The 13426-nt window shown below is 41.9% G+C and overlaps 1 protein-coding gene across 1 annotated transcript in view; it reads right to left on the bottom strand.

Moving 5' to 3' along the window:
- Itpr1 (inositol 1,4,5-trisphosphate receptor type 1) overlaps positions 1 to 13426 on the bottom strand; it is a 320805-nt gene that overhangs the window by 192228 nt on the left and 115151 nt on the right. The window contains exons 5-6 of the mRNA XM_076940207.1: positions 11399 to 11514; positions 1586 to 1672 (exon numbers count right to left, since the gene is read on the bottom strand). Of these exons, the coding sequence (XP_076796322.1) occupies positions 1586 to 1672; positions 11399 to 11514 (203 nt within the window). The remainder of the gene's footprint in view (positions 1 to 1585; positions 1673 to 11398; positions 11515 to 13426) is intronic.

The raw sequence follows: 13426 nt of genomic DNA, 5'->3' as shown, positions 1-13426 counted from the left end.
TCCTGCCAGGCCCTTGATGATCCTCCACATACTAGCTCACCTTCCCACAGGTGAGTTCCAAAGCCTGAGACCAGAAATAAAGTTGAGATTGCTTAAACCCATCCTAAAAGTAGATACCGCATCAACTGGTTTGGCATGTCTTTCTTGAAACCTCACAGGACTGGAATGTATTAGCAGTCAGTACCCTCTATGTACTTCTTTAATCTTCAGTTGCAGCCAGTTCTCCAGTCTAACCAACTGAGTATTACCTACTCTGAGCCTCAGAGAACTGGCCTTGCTTTGATAACAGGATGGAACATCCATCAAAAGGACACGTGGGATTGATAATCTAATATTCCAATAGCTTTTGAGAGCTATGAATAAGGCCTAACCTAAGTAAGCATTTAATCAAAAAGCATTATCCAGGAATGGTGGCCCCCCCCATACCTGCAATCTTAGCACTCAGGAGGCCAGAGCAGGAAGAAGACCCAATGTTAGCCTGGGATATACAGTAAAATCAAGGCAAGCCTGAGCTATATAGTAAGATCAAGGCAAACCTGGGCAACTTAGCAAGACTCTTTCTAGTTAACTTTTACATGCCATACTTTTAAAACACACACACACACACACACACACACACAGAGTTATTTTTTACCCATTTTTAATAGTTTTTTCCATATTTATGGTTAGTTAGCACTGTTCTACACCAACAGCAATAAAATCAGAAAGAAATTCATTCCTAATTAGTAGTTTACAAGGTTGGCAGCACCTTCTGAGAAGGAGGGTAGAGCCCGTGCTAGAACTGTGTTATCTCTGCAGCAGGTTCGAGGGTACAGAGGATAACAGGTGAAGCAAACAACTCTGCAATATGACAGTTGTGAGATACTTTTGATTAATAAAAAATTATTTAGAAGGATACATATGATTAAGGTTTTGTGAAGGTACCTGAGCCTTTATATGCCCACAACCCCAATGCTTATAGAGCAGAGGAAAATTGAAAGTCAACGCAGTCACATGGTGAGCATAAGGCCAGTTTGGGCTGCATGAAACCTTATACATACATACAAACATACCAACATACATACATACCAACATACATACATACATACATACATACACACATACTGCACACAATTGTTTTGATTTTCACTGGACATGTATACATACATACATACATCTGTGTTTGCACACAACTGTTTTTATTTTCACTGGCAAACAGCTCCTAAACAAAAGCTAAAACACACAGAGCATTCAATTTTCACCGAACACGAGAAATCCCTAACATTGTAAGTGATGTAAAACTGTGACAAGCAGTGTCCTCTTCAGTCATCAAGGGTCCCCTCTAAACCATCCGCATGCAAGTGATCAGCAACAGGCTGAGAAAGGAAATGCTCACAGCATGCATGACCCAAGAGCATGACCACGTGATAACATAAGAAACACAAGGAGGGTGTGTTTTGTTGTTTTGGTTGTTTTCAAAGAAGTGACTGCTATAGCCAAGGGAATGGAACCCACATCATGAGTTTGCTTGCTCAGTTTTTTTTTTCTTTTTTTTTTTTTCCTTTCTCACGTGTCAGCTCCAGAAGAAAAGAGCAGCTGTGCCTACCTGGATCACGTTGCCATATTGGATGACAGTCCCCAGCAATTTCCTGTTTTCTGTCTCATTCTGCTTCTTTTCCAAGTCTGCGGCATGCTGTATCATTGACAAGGAGAACCGGTCACAAAGAGCAAATGGTTTCATTCCTCAGCAGCAACTACAGTGATCCGAATTGCACAGCAAGTGAATCCCTGGGTACAGCCTCAGGCTCTGTAAAATGAGCCAGGAGCCTGTGAAGCTCAGCTAACTCAGCCTGGCCTATGTACGTGAACTCAAGCTTTCAGGGCTTTGGAGGCTTTGTTAATATGAGCTTGGAAATCATGGGGCACCTGCTTATAAGAAACTAGTCAAGAACACACACACAAATATATATATATATATATATATATATATATATATATATATATATATATATGAACAATAGAGTAAGGCCAAAAAGGGTTCTGCATTCCTCTTGTGATTTACAAATGTGCTTTAAAGTTTTGGAATAAAATAAAACCGAACTGAAAAGCTGATCTTGAGCAGCACGTGGTTTGGGGAACTTTAGTTTATTATGAAACGCCTGTGAGCTTGTTTCTTTATTTGTAAAACCAGGATACAAATGGTACCCATACCTCATATAAATCACCTTGCATAGTGGCTACGGATTGTACCACATGTGGCCTGTTATTCACTACTGTCAAAAATTCATTATAATTTATTTAATTTTCATTTGGTTTCTTGAAAGAAAGATAACCCCAATTTAAAACAAGAAACATGCAATTATTATCATCATACATTTACTAAATGACAGAAGTAATCCTCAAAAATGCATTTGGCTTAAACTCTGAATTTGTACAGTTACAAGTAAGGCTAAAGGGCATTCATTACCAGTCAAGCCTGGCACACTCGTGGCAAAGCCAAATAGAAGGTCCGAGAAGAGGCTGTGGGGGCCAACATTATGAAAAGTCATCTCTCATTCTTTTGTCCAAGCCATATTAAACAAACTATCATATACATCACCGCATGCCAACGGGAAACCACTAAGATTATAAGCAGACTGTCATTGAAGCCCATTACCCATCCTGAAAATGGATCAAAGAAACAGGACAGGAAAGAAATCATATACAGAACCTGATGGAAGGTAACAGCCCAATGACCAGTAATGTAGGGAAGCTTCAGAACCATTTCTTTGCCATGTTTGCTCCCTAGAGACTCACCCCTTCCCTTCAGGCAAGATACTACCAGATGCCAATGGGTTCCCTTTCTCAGGTAACATACCTTCATTTTCACAGGACCCTTGGGGATATCATGTTAGAGTCCCTACACAGTAACTTTATCACCTGACCAGGTCACTACATGTTAGTAAAACTCAAGGGACCTCACAAGCATTAACAAACTACCATAAATATGACAGAAAATAGATGGCAGATATAAGCATTCAATAATTTTTCATTTTAATTAATTTTTATTTACTTATTTAGTACTAGGAATAAAACCCAGGTCCTAGTACATGATAGGCAAACTCTACCTCTGAGTTACCTTATCTCCAATCTTTCAATAAAATAATTGTGGTGGCTTGGATAGGAATGACCTCCATAGACTGGACACCAAAAGTGGTGCTACTAGACAGAAGTTAGGAGCTGTGGCCTTCTTGAAGTAGTTGTGGCCTGGTTTGAGGAAGTGTGTCACTGGGGGAGTGGTCTTTGGGTTTTCAAGGGTCCAAGCCAGGATCAGTGTCTCTGTCTCTCTGTCTCTGTCTCTGTCTATCTGCAATCCATTTGTAGAACTTCTCCAGTATGATGTCTGACTGTGTGCCACCATGTTTCCTGAAATGATATTGGACTAAACCTATGAACTATAAGTAAGCCCCAGTTAACTGGTTTATTTTATAAGATTTGCTGTGGTCATGGTGTCTCTTCAAAGACTAAGACTTCACATGACTAAGATAATAATTCGGTTTTTATTATTAGGGACAAGATTCTAAAATTAAAAAACGTCTTGGAGATAATTTTAAAACAAGACTTAGGTGGGCTGAGCCAAAATCTTAACCATTTTTTCAAGTTCACAGTCTTCCCTAGCTCTACCTGTGGTGCATGTGATTTAGAAAGGCAAGATTTGGGAAAAATCACAGGAAGCAATCCCAATTCACAAGCAGGACAATGTGCTGGGAGATAATGACCTGCCTGTCGGGGAATCCCTGCAAGGTAACCATGTGTGTAACAGCAATAACAAGGAGGGATGTGTTCAGCCATTTCTCTCCTTCTCTTTTTGAATTATATACCAGTCTTCTACTCTCACCAATACAACGATAAAGCTACAGAACACCAGTCATATCCAGACATGGTGCCTTGCAGACAATACAGCAGCACTCAGTAGCCATGATGACCTCTGTACAAAAGATCTCTCATTCTTTTGTCCGAGCTGCATTTAAAAAGCTAGCGTAGATACCACAGCATGCCAGTCTTTCCACTCCCCATCCATGTTTTCCCAATATCTACCCTGTATCCATACACCCTAGAGCTCTCTCTAGTCCCCACAGGTAGTTTCCCAAACACTGGACTGGATTCATTTGGAATCAGAGTTTACACCTCATACAGAGTGGTTTGTTCTTTCTACTAAGCTGTTCTCAGCTAATAATGAGTAGAAATTCAAGAGGGTAAAAATGTCATAGTGAGAAAAATCAATGAATTTTAAAAAATAACACTTTCAAGAAAAAAAAGCAAATACAGCTTTCCTATGCCCAAAACACCCACCTCACTGGTTAGGTTCATGCTTACAGAATTCTTGAGTAGCACTTCTTGGCCTCACATAATTTTAAGATGGAAATTTCTCATGAACCTTTTCTTAGTCCCAAGAAATTCCAAGAGCCTCAGTTAAGACCTAAAAGCCTAAAAATATTAAGTCTCTTGCTGGCTGGTCTTATGTCAACTTGACACACAAACTAGAGTTATCTGAAAGGAGGGAACCTCTAGTGAGAACATGCCTCTATAAGATCCAGCTGTAAGGCATCTGGGGAGGGCTCAGCCCATTGTGGGTGGTTCCATCCTTGGGCTGGTGGTCCAGGGTTCTATAAGAAAGCAGGCTCAGAAAACTAGGAGGAGCAAGCCAGTAAGCAGCACCCCTTCATGCTCTCTCCATCAGCTCCTGACTTCAGGTTCTTGCCCTGCTTGAGTTCCTGTCCTGACTTCCATTGGTGGTGAACAGCAATAAAGAAGTGTGAGCCAAATAAACCTGTTCCTCCCCAAGCTGCTTAGGTCATGGTATTTCATCACAACAGTAGAAACCCTAAGCCAGTTCCTATCTATGCTGAGTGGGCACAAATCAGTGTCAAACTGATCATTAAAAAGATACTATTAGGTAACAGAAATTAATTACAAAGCAATGGACCTAGAGAGCAAAGGGCAGTTGTCTAAAATAAAAGTAAATTAAACAGAAAATAGATGGAGAATAGAAGCCAAGATTTACCTTAAAGACACTTGGAAGATCACAGTCAAAAGTTTGTCAAACTATGAGTTACATCTCTCTCATTTCTGCACACTGCTTGCTGATGATCGTGCATGCCCATTAGTACTGAACAAACACAGAAAGCAGTAACTTATGTGCCATTTTGTGAGCTTGCTTCTACAGCCTCTTATATAAGGAGAAGTCTCCAATTCGCCTCTTACTAATAGCTTGAATATAAAATGTTCAGTGCAGAGACTGAGAGATGCCTTAGTTGGGAAAGTGCTTGCCAGAGAGCATGAAGACTGGAGTGTTCAATCCCCAGGACCTACATAAAAAGCCAGGCAGGATGGCACAGGTTTGTAATCCCTACATTGCTGGATGTAGGGGAGGTAGAGACAGATCCCTGGTTTTATCTGGTAACAAGCAAGACCACAGAAACAAAGAAACAGAAAAAAAAAACAACACAGTTTTGGCTTCTACAGATCACCATCCAAGGTTAACTTGTAGCCTTTACACACATCCACACAATTATACACGTGAATAAACTCACATACCAGAACACATCCACACAGAGAATAAATAAAACTCATTGAAGTTCATGCACTAGTCCTTAAATAATTCTCCTTAAAAGACAAAACCTGGCTTATAAACAAAAAGTAGCCATCATGATTTTTAGGTTCAATAGGCAACATGATATGTAGATTAGAAAGTAGCAAAACCCAGATTGTACTTGGGCCCCTAGGCTGAGGTTGCCCAATTCCTTGAAAGTAATGAGGTCAATGTTTATTAAACTCTTTAAATACATCCATGAACATACTATAACACAGTCAACTGATACAACCTTTCTAAGGATAGTGGGGTGCAAGGTGGAACGTCTCTCAATGGACGTAACTTTACGCAGTAATTTTATTTCTAGGAGTTTTTAAGTCTTTTTAAACAACCTCACAAAAGCACAAAGATATATACTGAATATATTCAGGATCTTGATTAAGTCTCCCTTCTTCCCCTGCCTACAGGGAATGGTTATCTAAAATTTCAATATTGTCCTACAACAAAGTAAACATATAGCCATTAAAAGTGAACCAAAAACCTTCTGTTTACTCACAATAAAGTGAGAACCACAGAAACCTCACAGAAATTAGAGAAAATAGTATCTCTTCTCCTAGAGTTTGAAAATCCCCCGTGCAGGGAGCAGTGCAGACTGACCATGAAGAGCGACATCAGCCTTCGTCAGTCCCACTCAGGCTCCCAGGAGCTAACTGGCCTCACCTTTCCTCTCCATATTTATTTTGGAATTCTTTTCCTATAGCGCCCATTTGTGTGGTTTCTGGAGCTACATCTTTTTTGTGTCTCTATGGGTGGCAGGTGGCTTGGATATTTTTTAAAGCTACGTAAATTTTTTGTGTTTTCTTTCAAGATCTTGCCAAGAGCACTACCTACTATTCACTTCCCTTACACAGTGGGGTAGAAATCATTTTTTAATTTCTAAGGAAAAAGTATTCCATCCCACAGTTTCTGGGCTGCTGACGTTACCATGTGCCCTAAACAAGATCAAGGTCAACTCTGATATAGTCACCTATTATTTTATTTCAGAAATAAAGCAAGCATTATTAAATTGGTACCGAAAGGTCATAAAGGTAAGGTCACTGAGATCTCAATGACGCAATAGCAGACTGAGTTAAAGATCCAAAAACCCAGCTACTCCTAGACTTGAAATAAACAATACATACCTGTCATTCATCTGCTTAGCTTAGGTCAAACAGCTTAATGACATGCTCAATTCTCAAAATCCTAACAGTGTCCACACCCATTTCAAGGGCAAACTACTCTCAGGAAACATTACTAGAACCTTTTTAATTAAGGTTGTGATATGAAGGTGAAGTTAACTCATTTGGCAGAGAGACTTCTGGGAAACTGGTAGCTAAAGAGTCAAAACCCAGCTTCTATTGGAGAAGTGAGCACACAGTAAGCAGCCACTAGATGTCATTCTCCTTCAGAGGGCTGTGCAAATTGCTTACCCCTGTCACAAGGACATTGAGTGGTCTAGACAACAAATTCCTTAAATGGCATTAATTAAAAATAACCTGACATCTGACTCTCGGGTGCTGCCCGGTAATTGACCAAAATAAAAATAAAAACCCACTAGAGACCAGCCCCCAGCCCCCAAAGGCAAGGAAGGCACCAACCAAAATACCACATTTTAATGACTGCAACCAAAAGGAGCAGAAGATTTCTGGGATAAGGGGGAGAAACTCCAACTAAGCAATAAAGACTGAGCCACGCAAAGTCAAGGGCGGCCATCACTCACGACTGCAAAGCCATGCCAGTCATCTCAGATCAGGGCAAGGAACTGGTTTCCCATATACTTTCAAAACATAAATAGCATAAAGACATAATACAACTCCCACATCTTTCTCTGTCTCTTGTCTCTTAGTCTCTGTCTCTCTCTCACACACAGAAAAGAGAGAGAAAGAGTAGAAAGTTCTTAATCACCTTTAAGAATAGATTTTAGAAAACAAAAATGGTATATTTTGTTCATCCATTTGCAAGCTGGAGCATCAAAAGGAAGTATTGATGGAAAAATACATAGATCACAGGTTGCAAATGACACTAAAGACTCACATCTGGCTTTAGCCCAGCCATTGTTCTGAGTTGCTGTGGAGTGCATGCTGTAAGCCTTAACTAAATTAGCTGCCAGTGTAGTTTGAAAATCGAAGCATTACACCCAGAAGCATAGTTTTCTCTCTTCACTTGTCAAGGCAGCAGCTATGGGCAGCTCTCAATGCACCTTCCCACACAGCACAGCAGGGAGGTGGAGCTGCTCCCATCGCATCACATGCAGGAACCCCAAGAGCAGCCTGCTCTCTAGGCCTCCTTTATTCTTGTAGGTTCCCCCCTGGTCAAGAGGATTATGAGTCTGAACCCCTACCTTAAGCAAAGGAGAAGAAAGCATTTGAGATGTGCTGCCAAGATCTCATTGAATGAGGTAATCTTCATACCAGAGATGCAAAAGCAAGACAACCAAAGACACCTAGGGCATCCAAAAAGATAATGCCCCAGGCAACTGTACCCTAGGAGGAGGGAGAATTAAAGACCTTTCTGACCCTTCAACCAGAAGCCCATGTTCCCATCACAGGCTTGGGGGTGGAGGTGGGTACTTCTGATTGGCACAATGATTGGAGGAGGAAGAAGAGGAGAAGGAGGAGGAAGAAGAGAAGGAAGAGGAAGAGGAGGAAGAAGAGGAAGAGGAGGAGGAAGAAAAGGAGGAGGAAGAGGAAGAGGAAGAAAAGGAGGAGGAGGAGGAGGAGGAGGAGGAGGAGGAGGAGGAGGAAGATGAGGAGGGGGAAGAAAAGGAGGAGGAGGAGGAAGAAAAGGAGGAGGAAGAAGAGGAGGAAGATGAGGAGGGGGAGGAAGAAAAGGAGGAGGAGGAGGAGAAAGAAAAGGAGGAGGAGGAAGAGGAGGAAGATGAGGATGAAGATGAGGAGGAGGAGGAAGATGAGGAGGAAGATGAGGAGGAGGAGAAAGAAAAGGAGGAGGAGGAGGAGGAAGATGAGGAGGAAGATGAGGAGGAGGAGAAAGAAAAGGAGGAGGAGGAAGAAAAAGAGGAAGAGGAGGAAGAAAAGGAGGAGAGAAAGTGACATTCAGTTGTCAGGCTGGTCCCCATGAAATGCCTGGCTCAGTCCTGTGCAACAAGCGGTCATTTCATCCTACACAGTCTCATGGCTCCCTTGGCATTCACCTGAATTAAAATGCACCTGCAACTTCCAGAACCCAGGCCCTACTCCACTTCATACCTCAGGACAGGGCGTAATTCTGTGTAGCTCATTAGTACTATCACCAGTATGCTTTCACAAGCGCTGCAGGTACTGTTGATGCACCAAAGTGCACTGCATGTCCTTTGTAACAGTGCCAGGAGCTTCTGGTCATCATGAAAGTCCCATAACAGACACCAGGCTTCCCAGCCCACAAGTACTACCTACCTGTGTCATTTAAGTCCCGCAAGCCCTGATTCTCATCTCCCAGAGCAGCTCTCACTACACGTTAACCTAAGTGTGTAATTTATTACATAACTTATCATTTCCCTTTCTTTCTCCTTTGTCATCTATTTAAGATCTGGTATGTAGTATGTACAGAGGTAGCAATGGGCCTGTGGAGGCTAAGCCCGACGGGATGAGTTCTGTACAAATAACATAATTCTTTCAGTCTTTATACAATCTCTACCCTCCAGGGCTTTGCTTCTATTCTTTCTTCTGCTCTGTAATTCTGGGAGATGCCTCACACAGAGGCTTACACGTTACTTCCCTCTTCCTCCAGGAAGCTTTCCCTGATCACTGCACCACACTCTCATACACAGTAAAGGGTAGGTTGTTATGTGTTGCCTCTTTATTAACTGTAAGGTTTCATTACCTCTTTATTCTTTATTCGTACAGAAGCTAGAAAGATTCTATAAGGTTAAGGCTCTGACACAATTCTACCTCTGGTACTTAGTACAATACTCAGTCAGCCAGTGTTTCTCAAGTGACTCCTCTATTCCAGATACCATGAGAGAAGCGTACACAAGAGGCGATGCCCCATCCTTGTACAGCTGCCATTTTAATGAGTGACAAATAATTAAGGAACTTATTACACATAATTGTAGACTATAATGAACACCGAGAAGAATATAAAGAGGAAGCTAAAGTGGAAAAAGCAGACAATATCTCTACAAGGAGCGTGTAGGGAACACTCTGCTGAGAGGCCAGTGAAGCCTAGGAGAGGAATGCGCAAGTCTTAGCTGAAGAAGGTCCCGGAGAAGGACGATCCAAAAGGATGAGCTCTGAGTGTGAAGGTCACGTGTCTGGGATGAGTGTGGGCTGCTCAATAAAATAAAGTGAGTAAATCCTACTATGATAAGAAGGCTCGACAGTAGTAGCTCAAGAGAGAATGAAGTTCAGAGCCCAGGCACAGACAACCGTACACATAAGACAAAGTCTGGAGCCATGGGAGTGATTCTGTGTGTTTCACACTGGCCTCAGCATGAGCTGGTAGAAGTTAGGAGCCTGTGCAGTAGATCCTGCCTGGGACACAGAATCCTTATCATAGCATTATATGCTGAGGAAAGGAGCCCCCTCTCCTAAGGTCAACCTCATCAAATACAGATGGTTATGATACTGATACACAGAGCAGGCTGAGCCTGGGGACTTTTTACGCTCCTCCAGGGCCAAGAGACTATCTTCATGTTATGACTAAGCACCAAAAAGCACCATGTTTATGTGCTTCTTGGGCTTACTTCCTGAGTACCTAGGGTCTGTGAATCCTGACTATAGACACGAGGGACTCAGCACGAACCCCAAGTGATACAAGCACCTTCTCTCATGCAATTATACTATAAGAAGACACACAAGTGACACGGAGAAAAATAAAACAGCATGAGGAACGGAGTATTCAGTAATTCAATAACGTTACACTGGCTCTATGGCAGGAGCTCCCTTCTGGACATCTCATAGAGCGTCTACACAGCTTAGCCTCCAGGTACCAGGCAGCAGAAGAATTACCTCATCATTTTATAGGATGATCATCTCAGAGAGGCTCAGAGACTTGCTGTGGTCACACTGGACATCAGCAGTTCTGGAAATACTTTTCTTATATGCCAATTAATATGATAAATGCAATGATAATGGCCAAATTTATTAAGGAATAGACAGAAGTTATTAATCACATGCCTGGCGGTGTTCATAAGACATCTATGTACCCTTTAGTGTGATTCTCCCAACTTCCTTTTAAGGTGGACATGACCACGGCTTCCATTTTAGGTGCCCATAGACAGAGCTGGATAATTTGATCAAGTTCACAGTCAATGAGTGGCAGAGCCAAGATTCAATTCTAGCCACCATTTTGCCTCAAGTCACCCCTGCAAAGTCAGGGGGAAGGGGAAGTGCTGTCTCCCTGCAAAATATCTCAAGATGGCTGTACTCATCATTCCTTAGAATTTGTTTTAAGAAAGCCAGGAGACTGGAGAGATTGCTCTGCAGTTAAGAGCAATGGCTGCTTTCATTGCAGATCTGAGTTATTCATTGCAGATCTGAGTTAGATTCCCAGCTCACAACCATATGGTACTCCAGTTCCAAGGAGTCCAACACCCTCTCCTGGTCACTGCACACATGGTGCACAGATATACACACAGGCAAAACACTCATACAACGATGATGACAACAAGATGATGGTGATGATGAGGATGATGAGGAGGAGGAGGAAGAGGATGGTGATGAGGATGAGGATGAGGAGGATGAAGAACTTTAAAAGCCAACAGATAGTGTCAGAGGCTGACATAACCAACCCTTTCCCACCCTCAGCTACTGTTCAGGTGACCACTCAGGACACCCGCCCCCATCACCGATACGCCACCTCCATACATACATGCAATTTGTTGAGCAGCACCGCATCTGTTGTGCTGTTGGCCCCCGGCTTAGCAGCTTTCCAGAACTGTTTCTGTGCGGAGTATCGATTCATAGGACACAGCTTAAAGAGGCAGTCTAGGAGGGAAACAAAAGGCAAAGGCCGTTACTGGGCAAGCATATATAGTCAGCCTATGGGGAAAAAGGCTTTCCAGTTTTCAGTAAGGTTTTAGAATATGCTACATGTAAGTGTTGATACAAAACCCGTCACAAACTTTGGTCTTAAAATTTCATCATCACCATGTGAAGCTACAGATGAGAAAACTGAGGTTTACAGAAAGGTAATCAACTGTCCCCAAGGCAGTTAATGGCAGAGCTAGAACCATGTGTCAAAATCCAGTGCTGTTAATCTTTCTCTATAATTACCACTGTCCATTCACAGTAGATAACCCTAAGGCCAAAGATGCCCCACTGTATACAACAATGCAAGGATCTTTTGCCTTACTGATATTTCTAAATGTCAAACTAATAGCCTATATATAGCTTACTTGTAGGTACCTCCTAGAACAAAGGTCTTTCAAGTGTCATGTGCATGATGACCCTCTGTTATACAAAAAATTTCAAAACCAGCAAAATTTGGATTGAGACCAATAAATGTGCCCTTGTCCTTTGTGAGAAGCACATCCTAATTGCTTCCAGTTAATAATCCTGGGTTTCTGTGATTTTATTACATTGTCTTATACAGCAGGGGCACGAGGCTTCAGGATTTCTGCAAAGAAACAGACACAGTGACTATAGCAGCTAAGCAACTGAGCAGACAAGAAAGAGGCAGACATGTCCTGTCTCTTAATCTTCTTGTCAGCTACTCCACAGTAAAAAATAATGATCTGGTCAGCTGTGAGTCAAAGTCACCCAGAAGGTGAAAATAATAAAGACACACCTGTAACATACAGTGTTCTAATGATGACTCTTACCCTACAGCAGTGGTAATGATCTGAGTGTGAACTGTCAGAGACTAATTCATATTGAACATTTGGTCCTAGCAGGTGGCACTGTCATGGGGGTTCACAGAACCTTTGGACAAAAGGGCTATGTGTGGATGCAGACCACTAGGACAGGCCTTTTACTGTTTCAGACTCATCCTGCTTCTTGACCAAATAAACTACATCCTGTCTGCCGAGATGTGGATGGGATTCACCACAAGCCACAGCCACCTCAGCCCAGCCATCACGCCCTCCCTGACTGATGGGTAGACACTCTTTGAAATCAAATACAAAATAAACTATCCCCCCTCTTAAACAGTTTATCTCAGGCATTCCATTACAACAACTAAAAAGGAAACTAAAACAAGCCCATGGAGTGTGGTAAAATATAAGACAACTGTGTAACAGTTTTGATAAACCAGACCCTACATTACTGTTTTATCCTCATCTTTCTCACTAACTTCTATGGTTGTGCTATAGAAGAACACATAGATATAATTTTTTAAATATACATTTATTTTGAGAGGGCTATACAAGAAGGTCCACAGGGCTGGGCATGGGGTGCAGCTAGGCAGTAGAACATGCAGATGCTCAGCTTGAATAGCTACCCAGAGTAACAACGACAAAGAAGAAAGAATTTCCTGAGGAAAATAGCTTTTAAAATCAATACCCCTGAAACTCATTCTGACATATTGGATATTCAAATAGTATGATAGAGAAAGTAAAATTAATAAACTTAGAGCAAATGCCCAATTGGGAAAAACCACACCCTGAAAGTACATCAGAATCGATAAATCACCTATTCTTATCTGTTCATTGAGACAGACTCTCTCAGAAGACCTTCTCCAATGAATCCTACATATTACCTTACTCAAACAATTACATCAAAGTGAGAAACACTCATACACTATCCTGCAGGGATCAAGTTAAGTCCTGAGTGAATGTGTATTGCTGACACAGGCATAGTTATGTCAAGAGTCAATGTCTCCCGCAAGGCTCACAAAGATGGAAACACTTTATTTTGATCTGAGTGCGAATGCTGACAATGTATATAGACAATGTCCACA

The sequence above is a fragment of the Arvicanthis niloticus genome, chromosome 9 (assembly GCF_011762505.2).
Source record: "Arvicanthis niloticus isolate mArvNil1 chromosome 9, mArvNil1.pat.X, whole genome shotgun sequence".
Lineage (NCBI taxonomy): Eukaryota > Metazoa > Chordata > Mammalia > Rodentia > Muridae > Arvicanthis > Arvicanthis niloticus.
Note: the sequence above shows the minus strand (reverse complement) of the source record. Positions and strands in the feature narration are given on the sequence as shown.